The 18,901-nt window shown below is 41.6% G+C and overlaps 1 protein-coding gene across 2 annotated transcripts in view; it reads right to left on the bottom strand.

Annotated features, from left to right (window-relative positions):
• Positions 1-214: 214 nt before the first annotated feature.
• Positions 215-18,901, bottom strand: part of SNAP25 (synaptosomal-associated protein, 25kDa) — a 29,610-nt gene continuing 10,923 nt past the window's right edge. The window contains exons 4-7 of one of the 2 annotated variants that reach the window (XM_008949348.1): positions 12,300-12,417; positions 8,553-8,678; positions 6,267-6,411; positions 215-1,825 (exon numbers count right to left, since the gene is read on the bottom strand). In XM_008949348.1, coding sequence (XP_008947596.1) covers positions 1,757-1,825; positions 6,267-6,411; positions 8,553-8,678; positions 12,300-12,417 — 458 coding nt within the window. In that variant the 3' untranslated portion in view covers positions 215-1,756. Of the gene's footprint in view, positions 1,826-6,266; positions 6,412-8,552; positions 8,679-12,299; positions 12,418-12,566; positions 12,685-18,901 lie in introns of both variants that reach the window. The other variant, XM_008949349.1, reaches the window with a different exon arrangement.

Raw genomic sequence — 18,901 nt, 5'->3', positions numbered from 1 at the left:
AAATATGATAACACTTTTTATTGGTAGTAAGCACTAGCTGTTATTCATTTGAAAAAATTATTCTTAGTAGACTATACAAACTCAACAAATTTCAACCTGTTCCCTGAAGAGAGGTGTGTTAGCACATGGCCAGATCCACTGCAGGAGTAGATTTTATTGACTAAGGAACTTTGTCCTTCTGTATCAAAGCATTTATTTCATTTTTTCCATTCCCTTGAACAAGAGAATATCTCTTGACTTGGTGTTTGGCAATCCAAGCAGATTATTTAAAATAATATTCCCTTGGAACGTGCTGAGTGTAAACTGCTATTTTTAGAGTAGTTACTTTTATACAGTACTGGAAACAGAAATCTTTAGTTTCCCACATGTGATAAAGAACCAGTCTGTAAAGAGTCTTCAGACTTTGCACTTCTCTTCCCAGGTAAGTGGCAAATAACTGATTGTCACTGACACATCTGGCAACAAATGGATAAAGCAAGCGTGGATTCTGAGATCTATAATTTTTAATAATCTTTAAACTAGCTACAAAATGTCAATCACTTCACAAACTGACAGGAGACATAAGGAATTTCATATTACATGCTGTAAATTATATTTATCTCACAGTTTATCTAGAGTTCATTCATTTAGGTTTTTTTATTATTTTTTTTAATTAAGTCAGCTACTAAACATCTCAGCGATTTGGTGTGCATAGCTCTAGGTAAGCAACAGAGAACTGTACTGATAACAAACCACATGGGGATAGCGACTAGTAAGAGAGAGCCTTATAAAAATTACATTTCTTTGCACCATTTCATATGGTAGTCGTTTCCTCCAAAAGATAGTCTTCAAAAGCAGCAGACAAACCCAATATATTACACTTATTTCTTTTTGTCTTTGACATAGTTTCAGCCAAGCTTTTATTTTGCTGGCAATGGCTAAATGGTGAGTGCCAAATCCCTCTTTATTTCTTAATTAAAAAAAAATGATCATGATTAATAACTATATATATATCAACAAGAAAAAAGTGGCACAACTGCAAACTTGCTGGTATAACATAGTCCCAAAAGAGTCCGAATACTGAGCATGCTTTTGTTGTCATTGTTGGTGTGCTACTGCCATGGGAAAATTCTTGTTTAAGTAGGAGTCTAAAAGTCTATTTATTCCTCATGCATAAATGCATAAATCACATCACTTTTTAGTGCAATGCTTGTTATAGTAATATAATTCCACATTGTCTAATCATGAAATCATAACAACAGATAATGGCAATGAAGAACTGAAGACAGCAGGTGTAAGTGCTTAAACATCATGATACCCAAAGACAGGAGCATGGCAGTAGCTCTGTGGAATGTCACAGTTTTACAAGAACAATACTGTATATTTAAAGGTTAACAGCACGTTTAGCATTCCAACAGTGTTGTCATTCAGCAAACATCATTTAAAAAACAAAACAAAACAAAAACAAATGAGGATAAGGGGGGGGAAAAAAAAGGAAAGGTATCCAAAACAGAAACAAGGAAAGGAAAAATCCCAAAAAACATCATAGTGAGCTATAGCCATCAAATCAGCACTATGTACAACCTTTGGAAAGAAAGATATCTAGAAAAAAATAATTACAAGTATCATTTTTGGAAAGCTGACAAACTACACAGGACAACATTTACAATGGGGCTGATATGTGCATGTGTGCAAACCTAGTAGGTAAATACCATGATAAAAGCATGAAGGTGCTGCTCTGTTGGACAGCAGTAAAAGGAAATGCACTTGACTGCATTTAACCACTGCCCAGCATCTTTGTTGCACGCTGGTTGGCTTCATCAATCCTGGTTTTGTTGGAATCGGCCTAGGGAAACACAAAGGAAAGAAACAGATGAGTACAGAGGAGTGAAGGGCAGAAAGAGAACATCTGCAAGGCTTCATAGGCATTTCTCTAGTTTTGGCTAGTTCAGGGGAAAAAAAAGAAGCTTGTTTTTTTTCCAGTGCCATTAGTGAACCAAGAGGAGTTTACAGGTTTGCTGGCTCTGTGACACTCCAGGTAGCTTTCGAGCAGGGCTGTTATGTTTGTGTTCAGCTTTGCTGAACTCTTGTAGGTGCTGCGCCAGATCTGTAGCTGCTGATACTGATAGTGCTGGCGCTGCTGATGGTCACGGGTGACAGGATGAGGAAGGACCATGTGCATGTGGGTTTCACTGGGGAAAAGTGCTCTCTAAGATTCAACAGACCTGGACTCTGTCCTAATTTAGGTCACCAGGCATGCAGTCAAAACTAAAATTTTGGCCAGTGTAGAAAATTGCTGGAGCAGGGAAGCGAGATTATCTGGAGTAGGGAATGCTGGCAAAATACATTTCCTCAAATATATCAGTCTGGATCTCTGTTCTATGTGTGAGAGGGGGGGAACAGTCACAAGTAGGAGTGGAGTGATGCTGTTCTTTCTCTCAACAAAGTTCATCAGTGTAGCTGTAAGTCAGAATAACTTCTGCCATTGGGCAGCAGCATAAACAGGAATCCAGAAAAAACAAGGATCCTGTCACTATTTAAAGCAATCAAACTCAAATTTAGCCCAGGGTAGGCTGAACCTTTAAAATCACTGTGTTCCATGGAGTAACACTTGCTATACAATGCCATTAATAAAATAGTACCACTTGGGAGGTTTAGCAGTTTTCTTTCAGTGGGAAGACACTTTGACCAACCATGGCTATCTGTAGCTCTGCAGAAGTTAGTTTTGGAGACCAAAAGACATTGTTTTAGGCTGCGAAATTTGGCAAAGAGTTCAAGCTCATGTTGCTATGCTGACATATGCTACCAGAGGGACTAGAGAGAGAATGTTTCCAATTTCTGAAATCAGACCTGTGGGAAAGGCAAGAATTGTCTTACTGCTTTAAAAGCATAAATTCAAACAGCAAACTCTTTTCAGTAGTTTGACGTCTGCATTTTCTTAGCTTTGATGATTGTTCCCACCTCTCTGGGGTGTATCCAAATCATACAGATTTATTTTAAATCTCCAATTTGCAAAGACAGAATGGTGAAGCAACTTTCCCACATACACTTAAAAATCCTTTGAAAAATAGTTACAGTGATGTGCAATAAATTGTTCTTAAATATCTTGGGCTTTTCTCCATAATTGTTTTGGCAAATGCTGTGTAGATATGTATTTTTAGTACACAGGCATGTGCCAGATCCTCAACAAGCATAAATCAGGATAATTGTAAGCCACACTTTTTTATTTTAGCTGTGAGCTTGACCTTGTCTACTACAGTAGATTTTTGTGTGCTTTGGCCAAAAGGCTACCTAAAAAATAAGTTAGTGGGTTTCATAGTAGTTACATTTGTCATTAAATACATGAATATTGATGAAACATGATGTTTCTAAATAGGAATACTAAGGTTTAACTCTGGTGGACAACGTAGCATTGAAGTCAGTAGGAGTCTTTGTACAGACCTTCCCACCTAGGTCAAGACAGAAAGCTTTGAGCCCTTCTTACTTTCCTCCCAACCTCCTATTTCGTGGGTTTCATAGTAGTTACATTTGTCATTAAATACATGAATATTGATGAAACATGATGTTTCTAAATAGGAATACTAAGGTTTAACTCTGGTGGACAACGTAGCATTGAAGTCAGTAGGAGTCTTTGTACAGACCTTCCCACCTAGGTCAAGACAGAAAGCTTTGAGCCCTTGTTACTTTCCTCCCAACCTCCTATTTGTGGCTCATTTTAGGGCCAGGGTCTTCTGGTGATGATGTCTGGGCCATTTGACCTACTCATTGTCATTTTTGGTTTTGTCTTTTTCTCTCTGATCTGAAGGAAGGATAAAGCCTTTTATTCATTGCTGTCCCAATTACCGTGGTTCAATCAAATTATGTCTCTGCATTATGAGGTTTGGTTTGGATGTGTACATCCAGTTTAACATAAAAGCTTTAGGAGCATTTGGGTTAGCTTTGTGACAAAGCCCAGCCTTTGCAAAGTGCCAGCCAAGGGTTTACCTAATGATCAAAAGCACGGTGCTCCAGCTGGTCAGGAAAAGAACACAACTCCAGCAATGCTCTGTGGCCACCACCAGCTAGAGAGGATGGTCTATTGGCATATTTCTTTGCAAAATGGATGTGTATGCAGTCTATTGGCATATTTCTTTGCAAAATGAATGCGTATGTGTTTGTGATTTCAGCATTATCCAGCTAACTGACATTTCTGGGTTTTATAGAGGTTTTTTTGTGATTTCAGCATTATCCAGCTAACTGTCATTTCTGGGTTTTATAGAGGTTTTTTTTCCCTAATATTTTGTGCTTCTTTTCCTAGTATCTCATTGCCGTGTGTCCTTATTCTGAGAAATTTGGAAGATTTTCACTCAAACTGAAGCCTGCTTTCATGACAGCTCCTCAGTGTACACGGCAAGTCCTTCTTTCAGGAATGTGTCCCTGTTCTTTAGCCAAGGGCTCTGCCTGATGAGCCCTGCCTGTGGGGCTGGATTTAATTAATTCCATTCGCTTGCAGTGTTGTTTTTCTACTGCTGTCTGAAATGCCTCACTCTGTAAGATGACCACAGAAGACACGGAAGACCAGTAGCTCAGTTAGCCAACTGCTCTCAGCAAGCACCGCCTAGAGATTTGGCTCTTGTGCACAAAGGAGCTGGTCAATATTTCCAAACTCCAGACATCTACTAAGCCAAAACCAATAGGAGAGCAGTGCCTTGTTAGGTTTGCTGTTCTTTGTGACAGCATCCTGCAGGCACGGCCAGGGCACAACTGATTTCTGTTCACAGGGCATGTCTCCTGCCACTATGTCATGAGTAGAGTGGCTGGCAACATGTAACAGCATGTGTCCCTGTACCTGCTCTGACAAAAAAAATGTATGTCATAGGCTTCTTATTTAATAGTAGTTATGATGTAGGCTGTACAACCTCTCAGGTCCTTCTCTCAGTGTAGATGTGCTGCTTTCTAGTGCTTTTTATATGAGTAACAGCAGTAAATCTTTCCCCCCCCCCCGTTCCTATTTTTCCCAGAAATCTGAAATACTGCAGAATGGTATCACAATAATACTGTGCATTTTCCAGTACAGCCAGGTGCAGCTTTATAAAGTAAAACTTTTGACCAACACAAAGCCACAGGCTCTACTGTGTTGCATGACTGTCCCTCTCAGAAAAACACTCCTCACCTTTAGGACAACGTATACAACTTGCTCTCTGGAATCAAACTCCAGTAAGGAAAGCTATTTGAGTGTAATCCTTCAGTGCAGTCATTTTCTTTAATTTTTTTCACTAGGCTCTGATGTAGTTAGTTGGCCTGAGAAATAGGCATGGGCATCTTGCTGGTGTGAGAAGGCTGGCACGTGTAAAAAGGCTCAAGAGTACGAGCTCTACCACTTAAGGTCAGCATTAACTCTAAGCAGCAGATGTAAGTCCTTCGGTAAGATCCTCAGGTTGTGTAAATCTCAGCTGAAGTTGAGTGTTGTACTGATTTTACACCCAATGAAGATCGAGCCTCTTATGTCGCTTCAGCCTGGCTGTGCCTGGAGCTCTGCCAGCATGAATGCAGATGGCTTGCAGATCTTGGGCTCTGAGGATGGCAGCGAGTTCCCAGCCAGGTTTGGAGGGTGCTGCTATCTGCTTCAGAAATCTGCAATGCAGGTCTGGCACTGGAACGGTGCTCTCTGTCCTTTTAGATGGTGATTTTGTAACAGGAATGCTGAGCCTCAGTTATTTTATATGGCTGTATATATACAGACACACATACCCTGAGACAGCTGGTCTCTGTCCTAATGTGGTTATAAGCAGGTAGCACGACAAGACTGGCCTGTACTGCTACCACACAGCAAAGCCTTGCTTAATAAATCCCCATCTTCTTTTTGGGACTGGTCCTCCAAACAAGTGATCCAATTCTCATTTTCTCATGAACTTTCCAAGGGAAGGAAACTCCAGGATAGTTTAAAATTTGCCAGGAAGTGCCAAGGCATTCAGACCCAAGCCCTGCGGTTCTGCACAGCTCAGGGCACTTCTCCTTTCCCAAAACTGCTGCATAAGGAGCCTTAATTTTTGCAAAGGGGTCTGCTTGCCAGATACTCTCTTGCAAACCCAGCAGTGTTGGGTTCAACCTAACCTGCATTGAAGGTTACTAAAGATCCACAGCAACAAGCTCTTCTGTGGCCCAGTGATTTGAAGGGCAAAGAGAGAGGAATTCTAGCAGCTATTTCTGTCTCTCGTTCTTTGAGCTGAAGGAAAACTGCAGCATGCACAGCCTGTGCTTGCAGCAGGCAAAGCAGAACCCCTTTCAGGGTCAGTGACATCTCTTACCTTCTCCATGATCCTGTCAATCTGGCGGTTCTGTGTGTCGATCTCGTTGCCCATGTCCAGGGCCATGTGACGTAAGTTGCCAATGATGCCGCTGACCTGCTCGAGGTTCTCATCCATTTCATTTTCCCGGGCATCGTTTGTTACCCTGGGAGCAAAGAAACAATTCCTTGAGTTAGAGCCAGAAGAGGTTCTCCCTGTAACTTTGATTCACCCAAAGCCTCCCCTACATCCTCCTTTCCTTGTCACCTGAGGAGCGTGCTGCTGTGCTTAGCTGGAAAGAAAAGAGATTAGTAAGTAGCTAGCCTTAAAAAAACATTACATGCTTATTTTTTTGTTGTTGTTGTTGGTATTAATTGTCTGGGTTCATCACTGCTCCATTTGTGCTGCTTGTGTCTGCTGCTCCTGGAAGTGTTGCTGTCTGAGCTTGTTGCACCACACACTGCACCTCTCTGCTAGTGCTGGTCCTTCTCAAATGGAGAATGAAGGGTGTTCTGTTTGGACCTGTGTGTGGTTAGAGTTTGTGGGAAGTGCCGAAGGGTGGTGGAGTTGAAGCTGCACCTGCTCCCCTCCTTGAACTACACATAGCCAGTGGGTACTGTCCAGCCCTTGTATGCTTGGGGCTCACTGAAAATTGGGGAAGAGCTTCTGCAGCTGCAAAAATCCTGGCCTAACTTTCTATTTAATTAAATGTGTTTCCAGTAAATGACAGAAGCAGCTTCTCTCAGTTTTGCTGGCTTTAATAAAGATCTTTTGTCTCCATTCTTAGCACTGTTTTGTGTTTTAGAGTTTCTTGGTTTTTAGAAGAAAAAATTGCACTTGAATTAAGGCCCAGTGCAACACTCCAGTAACTGCAAAGACTTTTCGTGACTGACACTGGGAAAAGCGAAGTCCATGGGTCCCACTCAGAAAATCACTACTTTGAGCCTCTCGTGCAATTTGTGTGTTCGTGGAGGTGCCAAAAGGGTGCTACAGATGATTTGCATAAGGATTAGATTATGGTGTAGCATAACCGTCTCCACTGCTATTCTGCTATTGTGCCCCAGCCGTCGTTTTGGTGGGGCTGCCATCCAGAAATAATGTAAAAAAAAAAGTGAATGGCAGACCCAGCAAACTTAAATGGCAACTCCATCCCACGCTCCAGATTGCATGACAGCATTGTTTCTGATCACACTGATTTCCCTGTATCACAGCAGCCAAAAAAATAAGTGGATAATAGTTTTTGGAAAGATAATTACTTATTAATCCAGTGTCCTTAATCTTCAGAGATCAAAGCTTTGCCTACTGGTGTGCCTCTATCCATTCAGCTGATAGCATTGTCATCTAAATACACACTCTCTAAGCACTGTAATCAGTGTGTACTTATTGCTGGATCCCTGCGTGTTGCCGAAAGTTTGCAGTTGGGTTGCCATTAGCATAGCTGTGTGTTTCAAACTGGCTTTCATCTGGGTGCACAGGGGTTGCCATTAAAGCATCAACGTTTCTCCATAGTTGTGGCTTTACAGCAGCTGAGGAATGGGGCATTGTTCCCCTTTCAGTGAGGTTTTCTGGATAGAGGGAAGCAGGGTACCTCAAATTAAATGTGTGCTCAGGTTCTGCACTTGGCTCTGTGCTTTGGCAGGGAGCCTGAGGCTCTTCTCTTTTTAAAAAGAAAGGAAGGGGTGTTTGGTGCTTTGGTACATCTCCTGGCAAGGATGGATAATGAGCACTACATATCTTGAGACATGAAAATAATAAACTAGCATTTGTCTGACACTTCATCTTGAAGGTATTTGACAACTGTCATTAATGAGACCTCTAATAAGGCCCCCAGGAAAGGTGCATTCACCATGCCAGGGATCTGGAGTGCAGAGGACAATGTCGACTGGCCGTGACAATCTGCAACCTCACATCCTACTGTGAAGTAAATAAATAGATATTATTTCTATTTTATCATAACACAAATAGGGGCAGTCTTGAGGGACGTGTTTTCAAGCTTCTTCTGGCTCTCAGGGCTAAGAACCTGACTTCTAGGACTTCCAGCAACATAATGATCCTTTGCACTAGCTCAGGCAAGCACCCACAGGGCCAGGGGGGAGCCAGCAGACACAGGAAGCCTTTAGTACCTGCCTTAATCACCATCAACCCAAACCTGAGCACCCACCACAGTGGAAAACACTGGCTCCATCCCATTACCCAGCACCACTGAAGGAGTTAATGAGCATCACAGAACTCATGACCATATGGAAGAAATCTAAATATATCAGTGAGGAGGAGAATAGAGAGAAAAGAGTGGCTGAAAAGGCTCACCTGCGGATAAAGCCACCACTGATGGCCATCTGCTCCCGTTCATCTACCACACGTGCAGGCTGGCTGGCTACAACACCATCCTGATTATTGCCCCAGGCTTTTTTGTAAGCATCACTTGATTTAAGCCTATGCAAAAAAGATGATGAGTAACAAAGCATCAAGTGGACAAGACCAATGCAAAACTCGTTATTACTCCAAGCTAAAAGCTGAATCAAGCAAATGAGTTTTCAGGTAGAGGGTCATTGGTTGTATACCGATATATCATAACCCTGAATAAAAGGAGGGTTTAGGGGGTTGTTTTTTTTTTACTCTACTGCCACAACAACCATGATGGTCAGAGCTTTTGTTTCCAATAGGGTGAATTGCAACCATCAAGTCTACAACACTGCACACAGGTTTTTGACTTAGCTTCCAGAAAGAAAAGGGAAAAAAAAAAGAAAAAAAGAAAAAAATAAGAGAAGAAATACAGATAAGTAGAAAACATTGTTTCATTTCAGTGACACACGTTTTGACATCAAACACAGAGAACATACTGGCAGACAGACATAAAAACAGAACTGCCAAGTATAGTGTGTACATCACATCACAGCAACACACCCTTTCAAAGAAAAATGGCTTTGGCTAGACTTGAGCATTTTACTGTGCAGAAGATTGGGCTTCTGTTGGTATTTTTTAACTTGTATGTGGCATAATAGGCATTTAAAGCCACTAACCTCATCCAAGGTGAATTGGGGATAATTTGGTCATAAAATTCATAGGCTTTGTTAGATTTTTCAGATAATATATCGGTACTTGGAAATAGTAATCATACATCGACAGTTGATGTACAAACCTTTGTCCACAGAGACAAAAAGTAAAATAGGCAGAAGTGAAATGAGTGCAGGAGGAAAGAGAAGATACAAGCAATCTAGCATCAGAAAGGGAAATCTTTCTACATTTTTCTTCATGCACCAGCTACAGGCATGAATAAAAAGAGAAGCATTTTCACTAAGCACAGTTGCCCCAATAGTTCATCATACTCTTAATGCATCAGCAGTAACAGCCTTCACAGTAAGCAAGACACAGGCAAAAATGGATCATCGCTTCCTTCAGGAGCTTTAAACCACAGGACTTTAAAATAGCCTAGCGAGTTGTTATATCTGTTATTTATGACGTTTATATCAGCTTTCAGAGAGCCATTTTTGACTGAGCTGCCCTGGATAAAAACTTAAAACCCAGGCATACCTTCAGTGGCATACTAGCCTGTGCAGCATATTTAGGGTTGCTGTCATTGGAGTCATCTGAGAGTGTGACTGTTTGGGGTCTGTAGGTATAACTTCTTCATTTTATCCTGGAAATGTAGCAGTTTCCAACAAAAGCTGTTGGGAATTGCAAATCTCTGTGGTTTCCCTGTTCTTTGGTCAGCTCTGATCAGTCATTTAACAGCCCTGTGGCTTGGATTTTGGGGAAGAGACTGAACATACTTTGGGGGGATTTGGGAAAGGGCACAACAAACCCATCTCTGTGTTGTGTTCTCTCCGTGCCCCCTGAAGCAGCTCAGCTTCTATTGAGCCTGAAGATGTATTGCAAACTCCAATGTACAGTTAACATGTAGGTCAAAGAAGGACCTTTTCTGCTCATCTGTTTTATTGCTTATTTCCTATTAAAGATCGTGAAGACTTAGAAAGACGATGGTTTGTTCCTAGTTCTCTGAAACTATGCATCAGCTTTGGTGGTTCTAGAAATAAGGGAAGATAGTTCTCTTGCTGCACATTCAGTTAGAGGTTTTTGCATGTTCTTTAGACCTGTGCAGCTTTGAGAGTGAGACAGTCTCTGTATTTGAGGTGAATGATTTTATAAACCCAGAACCTGATCTCTGTTTTCTTGTGGACTACCCATTAAAGTCAACAGGTGGAGTCTGGGTCTGCTCTGGGTCAATAGCAATTGCCCTTTTGAATGCAGTCTGGGCAAAGTTTCATGCTGTGGACATTTTGGGTCTCGTAAGAATGTAGAATTAAGCCTTCTATTTTGGTAAGGCTCATGGAGCTGTGTTTATTCTGTATATCAGAGTACAGTTATCTGTGAAATGGTTAATCTTTTTAAAATCTATTCCATTAATCTACCACCAGCTAGAAGAGCATTAGGGGATCAGGGTGATACTAATACCCAGAACTATATGGATTTCTCTCCCTCCTACATTCCACATCTCAGAATATCATCTGATTCCTACCAGTTGAGGCCTGGTGCAGTGATTCAAGGAACAGCCTCTAGAAGCAGCATTGACCCGTACTCTGTTTCTGAACACATCATCTTATTAGCAATGTTCATTTATGAAATCTGACTGCAGGCTGTAAAGGTCAGAATACTGCCTTGTATACTTATATAGTGCCCTATATACTTATATACTGCTCAGAAGACTCTTCGGTACTGGCTCCTCTGGCGCAGGGCTGAAGCCTGTACCAAAGCTGGTGCCAGTCACAGGCAGTCCTACAGACAAAGGCTGTGTGTGTGTGTAGCTCCTTCCATTCCTTCTTGCCTCTCTCCAGGTGTGCAAACCAGGACAGTAGTATGTGTATTCCGGGCAAAATGTTTACCCTAGCAAAGTGGTAAAACTTGTGGCTTGGCACACAGGTGCAAAATTGCTTGTTTGTTTTTTTGTTTGTTTTTTTTTTTAAAGCTGAGGTGATATCTGTGTTGCACCGCAAGGGATCTGTGTTGTGTCCCAAGGGAATTAACTTCAAAATAAACGGTGAATGATAAGGCAGAAGCCCCATTCTACCAGTCTGATTTTCTGGCAAAACACCCACTAAACTCCATGACAGCTCTCTTCCCTTTGGTCTTGATAATTGTGGTAGGATCAGATTCTGGCTGTGAACAATCTGTGCCATGCAGAAATGGAGGATAATACTCCAGAACCTCTGCTTTATGTCCTGCACAATCTCTGGCCAGCCATTTATGAACGTTTTCCCTGCAACCTGTCCGCATGCCTACTCACTGCATGCTGGATTTGCCATTCCTCAAGGAGTCCTGCTTGGTCCACTTTGTCCCCGGTTTCCTCCGCCCACAGAGCCGCACGTCACATTTTCATTTGGCATTTGAAACAAGCTTTGCGTTACTCGGAGGACGGTTTCGTTCAAGTGTGATGGCATGCAAGCAAAGTCGATGCATTTCAACATTTCTGCTTAGTGTACGTGCTACCCAGAGAAGAGAAATTTGCTACATTCAGGTTTTCTCCAATTTGTTGCCTATGGCAGGATGAAAACCTTTTCAATCTAGGTTCCGATTGTGAAACATCTTGTCCCTTTCAAGATCTCATCAAGGACAGTGAAAAAAAGTTGTGGTTTTCATCCACAGTTTTATGTTTATAATGACCTCTTCTGCATTTTTTTTTTCCAGCTCTTTTGGTTTCTTTATTAAACTTATTTGTGAAAATAAGTTTCAAAATTTAGAATCTCCAGGAATAAGGTAGCCCCAGTGTTTTTGTTCACTGGAAAATGGAACCACTGAGTACACTTTGTGTAAAATGTTGAAACTTTTACCGTTAAAAGGTGTCAACAGTGAAGCTTTCACTGCAGTATGCCTGATTTTAATGCATCTACAGTAATTCCCAGTCCGTTGTCTATGCTATGAGATGAATGCATTTGAACCAGAATCGTTCTTTCTGCATGCCACATGCTCATCCTGTCCATGTGCCTAGCAAGGATGAGCTTCACAAGGCCTTTGGGATCAGCCTTAAGTGCTCAAAGAGATGAGGCAGGCAGCACCTACTTGTTACATGGACAGACACAAAGACCACAGAATTTTCCTAGGTCCGTCAAATTCTTTTCTGCTTCTTTCATGTCCTTATTGATTTGGTCCATTCCCTCTTCGATGCGTTCCAGTTGTTCTGATTAAACACAAGTATTTTATCCCCACAGAATGAAGCGGATGGAAAAGGACAAAGAAAAAAAAGACAAAAACTTCAGACATTCACTGTGACAAAAAAAAAAAAAAAGAACTGGACACCACATAGCAGAGCCGGTACCCAGTACCTACTTGTTACAAGGACATATGAAAAGGCCACAGCATTTCCCTAAATCTTTTAAATTTTTCTCGGCCTCCTTCATGTCTTGGTTGATATGGTTCATGCCTTCTTCAACACGATCGAGTTGTTCTGGTCAGGACAAAGGGATGACAGTGTGGAATGAATTGTATTTTTGTTTGTTTGCTTTTGTCTTCAACAGAACATGAGAAATGACCATGTAGAACTGAATTAGTAATGGTGTTACAATGCATTAATCTGAGCTGATGATGCATTGTTGAGAGGACATACGTCGCACTGGATGCTGAAGATGTGTCTTACTAGTATGAGAAGAGTAAAACAAAGGAGGAATTTGTTTGGAATATATTAATTTAAACAAGATGTAATGATGTAGAAAGGCGAGGTTATAAAGTTCAAGGTCTAGAAACATAATACAATACATCCACTTACTAAGACACCAATGACATCCAAGAGAAAGAAAGAAAGTGTTATTATTTCACATTTGTCTATGTTAACACAAGAGAGAAGATGTCCTCCCGTGGAAAGTCGGTTACTTACACTTCCAAAGGCCTTGGAGTTAGGTGATTTGGGGCAGTGCAATTGCTTTGATTAGCAAGTGAGGGAGCTGGTGGTAACAGCACCAGAGATGGAGTGAGCTGTAAAGAGCCATGTCCAAGTTACTCCTTTTTCCAGAGGCTGAGGATACTGAGACCTACCACTTTGATTGGCATGGGATGTTAATCTCCAGTCTGAGTATGGCCTCAGGGCTGGTTTTCTTTTTGGTATGGATGCTGCAAATCAGGAGTAACCCCAGTGAACACAGAGCAGTCGCAACCACTCCAGGACCCTGATGGCCACTGAAGAGGACCACTGGCTGTGACATTTGTTGTCTCTGTCCCTAAAGGACCTTATGACAACAAGCACTGGGCGAAGACTCATATTTTCAGTGGGGTGACTTCTGCCTTGCTCCAGGGCAAGTTATGAAGCACTAAGCCCAGTAACCGGCCATATATATAGACACTGTTTCTCTGCTGGCATCAGACAGAATTTGGCTTATTTCTGCCTAAGGCTGACAATGCTGTAGGGTTTTTTCAGTGACTTGGTAGCTCAGAGTAATTTAATGTGTTCATTTCTCCACTATTAACGCTGGGGAAAATGGCCTAGAGGAACAGAATGCCACAATGTAAAACTGTAGGAATGGATCCTCCACTGATGTAAACAGATATGGATCCGGTAGGATGAGGGGTCTCATGTGGAGTCTGTGATAACAACAGCATTTTACATGGGTAGACAACCTCACCATTTGTTTCATGAAGGATAAACCCAAGCAAGTATTACATGAGATGACATAGTTACCCAGAGTGGCATTTAAAGCCATTAAAAATTGTAACTGTACCTAAAGAGGCAAAGCAATCCCAGTAAAACACAAATACATCTCTGTTCCCCATATTGAATAGAAAAAAGTATAAACACAGAATTAGACCTGAGAGGAAAGGAACTAAGAAAGCGGTTATTACAAGAGGAATTTAATGTCATTCCTGACAATTAATTGAGTCCTATCCAGAAGAATTTTTTTTTTTAAAAAAAGGACATTTTAGAAAAAAAAAAAGATCATGTGCCTACTGACGTCAGTAAAAAACTCCTCTTGGCTTCTTTGGCAACATGAATAGGCTTAATTTCTTGCTTGGGTTTCTAACAGCAATTGAGGTTTAGATTCTCAAAGCTTTCTAAGGGATTTGGATACCCAGCTCCCATTAAAATTAATTTTATTTAATTAATTTGAATGGGAAATGGGCATGGGTATCTCACCCCTAGAGGTCCTTGAAAATCCTGGCCTAAATTATTCAAGCTGAAATAATTCCAATATTGAAGTTGCACTCTTTGTTTAATTCTTGCATGAGGCTGGGCTTTGAGAAGGAGAGGTGCCCTGTCAACACTGCCAGCTGCATCTCCTCTTCAGCTGTCAGTTGTCATTTTCCTGAGCTGGATGTGCCTGTCTCCTGATACCACAGGAGATATTGGTCCCAAATCCAAGGGTACATTTAGAGGATCAGAGTTGCCTGGCACTGTCCTCTAAAAGGGACACAATAATGTGAGCAAAGAATTGGGAAACTAATAAGGAAACCTGAGATAGGCACTGCACAAGTTCTGCCAGATAAACTGCTGAGCCAAGAGCCAGAAATACTAGGTTGGATTGTTTTAATGCCCGTTGCAGTTTTACATTTTGGCTGGGAGACTTTATCAGAAGTTTTGGTTCATGTTTGTAGCCATGGATTGTCAACCTCATCAGAAATGTGAGTATGTGGTAGAAGTTGATACTCCTCTAAGGGCTCCTGCTCCAGCTAACTGAGAGTCCTGTCTGCTCCTGCAAGCTGGGCAACTCTTGCTCTGGGATGGAGCTGTGGGAGTGTGAGCTGGCTTTTATGCTGGTGCATGCAGCATGATGGGAATTGCTACATTTCTGTCACAACTTCCCACCTCCTGCTTGTGAGAGCTGTGTTTGCAAAGCCTGGCTGGTTTTCAGGGCTCTCAGCTGAAAGGAGCTATTTCCACATGTGCATTTTGACACTGGGAGGGACAAGAGGTACTGACCTTTCTTCCACTGGTTTTGCTGTCTGCACTGCTCTAACCTTGGCTGGACAGTGGAAAATGCCAGGTAAGACTGCAGGGGCCAATCCTAGCTCTGGTACCACTGGTGGCTTTCAGCCTAAGCATGTTTCCTTGCCCACATGCACATTCTCTGAAGCCAGGTATATAGTAGGGCCTTTTGAACCTTCTTTCCCTGTTTTTCATTATGCCTGAACAGATGAGTGCTGATTGAAGAGTATATTTGACATGACTCAAACAGTTTCATTTAAATCATAGCTCTCTCTAGGAACCTGACTTAATTTATCCTGCTTCAGGATTTGTGTGTGATGCCTCTGCTACTTCTGAATAGAAAGGAGACCCACAACTAATTTATCTTCCATTAAAAGAAACCTCATCAGTGTAAAAAGCCCATGTCATATTTGCAGCCCTGAAGTCTAGACAGCTGGCTGCTGGTCTGAAAACCATTTGCGAGTTGTTAATGTCGTGGGCTGGATTGTTAACTGGTTTAATTTGGCATAGTTATGCTGGCTTCATGGAGCAACACCAGTTTATACCTGTCAAAGTTCTGGTCCCACAGGCAAGGAAATAGATTCATGAGTCTAACCACAATTATTGAGGCATAAATATTATAGAGGAATTAACTTAATGGGGTCACTCTGAATTTGTTTTGATATAACTGATATGAATATCTGCCCCAGAATGAATCACTTCCAGTAAGAAATCAGGTGGCTATCAAAAGGTTAATTTAATGTCTGTTTTCATAGATCTTCCCTATTCCAGCTCCACGTATTGCATTAAAGGTTTTAGGGCAGACAATCTGCTGGTGTATGCGGCCATCAGCCTACGCCAGTTCACACCAAGAAAGGGTCATGGCCTTTATCTCCATTCAGAGAAGCTCTTCAAGGTCAGAGTTTAGACAGCTTTTGAGAGTGTGTGGCAGTATTCTTTGAATATGCTACAGCTCTATATACATTCCTGTATCATCTATGGTATATAACAGAACAGGTGTTGTCTGGAAGCAAAATACGTGTCAGTGTTTGATGGATATTTCCTTCATTTTGTTTTTTTTTCTGCAAGGCTCTGCTAATTATTAGTAGTTTTTGTATATTGATACCCTTACATGTCTGAGAATGTCACTTGGATTCAAACAGTGGCCTCACATCTTCCAGGTCTTACAGTAAACTAAAGGCATATCTTAGGGTAGAAACAGGGATACTTTATCAGTATCATTATAGTTATGAATTACTTCTGTATTAAAACCACAGGCAACTGAGGGACCATAAGCTAGTCTTGTTAGTTTTACTGTAGCATTGTGGCCCTTTGCCAGTGGTTCCTTGCCAGGATCTTCTGTAACAGCCTGGCAAAGCCCCACTCTGTGCCTGATCTGGAGGAATGGCTGAGAGATGGAAGCCAGGGCATCCCTCAGCTGCTCCACTGGTCTCTTGAGCAAACACAGCTGCAAAAGCATCTTAACACAGCATTGCAGGCAGGAGCAGGACAGGACAAGTGTGTGGTGCTTCACATTTGCATCCCCATCTGTAATTTATAACAAATGTTCCTTGACTTGTGTCCAAGATCTGGGGCCTGTGCTTGAATGTCAGTTAAATGCCTGTGGAGAAGGGAACTTGCTCCTTTGCCTGGAGTGTTGTGCAATGAAGCAATTTCCACCAAGGACAATTTTAATTAGAGGGGAAAAAAAAAAGACATCTAAGAATACATTGTAATCATAATTGCATACAAAAGGTCTGAATCTAACAGTGAGGCAGCAGATTAACTATTTCCAGTGATACTTGGTGATCCCATTTTCCATAAAGGAGAATCATATTTGAGCACAATACATTTCTAGGACAACCTTTTCAGAAATTCTGAGTCTTGACTTAGTGCTGCTCTGAAAGGCAGCACTGAGCACAGGTACAAGTGGAAAAAAGCTGGTGGGTCATGCTTGTGAGCCCACGTATAGCTGTGTTAAAAATAACAGTAGACAAGGCACAACCTGCTGGGAGAGGGGTTCATTTCTCTTTTCCTCTGCACTACACTTTCAACATAATTAATGCCATTTTCCCTGTAGAACCTGGAAGAGTTGTTAGTTACCCTTTTTTTTTTTTTTTTGCTAATTAGCAGATAATTTCTGACTGTGATTATCTCAGCTCAAAGGTGTTGCTGAAGACCTCTAGCAACTCTGCTCTTGGCATCTCACCACCTATCAAGGTTTTGTAGGAGATAAGCTGGGGGAGGGGCCTCACAGGAGGCTGTATTTCAGCTCTGTGGTGGAAAGGAATGGTAAATATCTTTGTATTTTACTGCAGTTGTTTCTCCAGTGCTGTAGAAACAGATGAGCCATAACTCACACAAAGCTCTGAGCTCCTGCAAAACCAGTAGCTAGCATGGGTACAATCATTTGCTGCCAACACTTGTGCTCATGGGGCTGTTCAGTTATTCCAAAGTTTTATCTCCATATTTCAACTTGGAGTACAGATCTGCTGGGTTGATGAAGTTGCTCCCCATGTTCACTGCCGTTGCTGATCGTGCATTTGCTATTGCTATGATGCAGGGAGAAAATTTCAATTGCACTGATGTTTTTTTTGTGGCTTATCAAAGTTGTGGCTATTCCTCTAGCTTGTCTTGGATGAAAAATAGCTGTGCTGTTAATGTTGTTATTGGAAAAGCTTCTCCCCTCCATCCCATTTCAAGTACAAAATTCTTTGATGATAAACTGCATGAAGACAAACTACACACACAAAAAAAAATGTCCTTGAAGGTGCCTCTCAGCCTCCTGATACTCCCAGGTAATGGGAGTTTCCTTTGGAGGAAGGAGCTATCACACAGGGACTCCTCCTCTGCTATTAGTTCAGGTCTATCTTCACATCCCCACTTTGTACATAGCTTCATTTCTACAATCTGTTAACCAATATTCATTCAAATAGTATGATTTTTCTAAGTTAGCATGTTGCAAAGACATATTAATGAAGCAGGGTGATTGTCACTGCTCACTAATCCTTTGCAGCATGATATTCTTAGTGTAAAATGTAAAGATTTTCATTTAAAATACTGGATTTTTTTTTATATTTAAATAATCAACTACAAGAGCTTGACTCAAGAGCAGGCTTAAAAAAATGTAAGCATTATGGTTGCATGGAGTGCCTGGGAAAGGCCCTTTCTCACTGATGGAAAAAATCTCAGCAAGGAGAATCTAACCTCTTAGCTCCTTCCTGTGGGCTCCCCAATGGAAGACCTGTGTTGAATTGGTTTGTGTGAGAATACCTGCCTCAAAAACTGATAACTCTTGCTATGGCAGAGGGATTACTCCAAAAGCCCACTCAGATTCCCAGTGACTTCAAAGAGCACTGGAGGAGGTCTCTAGTTTTTATAGCAGTCCCATCCTCTGTGAAAAAGGAGTAATGGAAGCTCTTGTGAAGCCCCACATCTCTGTAGGGTCATAACAGGCTCTGTGGTCTGCTCTGCAGCTGCCTGTGCTCCATGGTTGGGCAGCAGGAGCTGGGCAGACTGGATTTGGCATATAAACACCTTGCACTGTAAAATTATATTGACTTATTTCATTTTATGATCCCAAAGGCTTCTGCTTACCCATGTCAGAAAATGAGTTCTGCCTTGTGTTATTTAGATTGGGATCAGCTCAAAGAAGTTTTCCTTGTAAGGTCTGTTTAACTTCAAAGCAAGCAATTTGGTAAGGAAAGCTAGAAATAGAGCTTCGAGCAACCACAGAGATTAGATATTCTGCTTGCCACCCACTGGAAAGATC

The sequence above is a fragment of the Merops nubicus genome, unplaced genomic scaffold (assembly GCF_000691845.1).
Source record: "Merops nubicus isolate BGI_N331 unplaced genomic scaffold, ASM69184v1 scaffold1551, whole genome shotgun sequence".
Taxonomy (NCBI): domain Eukaryota; kingdom Metazoa; phylum Chordata; class Aves; order Coraciiformes; family Meropidae; genus Merops; species Merops nubicus.
Note: the sequence above shows the minus strand (reverse complement) of the source record. Positions and strands in the feature narration are given on the sequence as shown.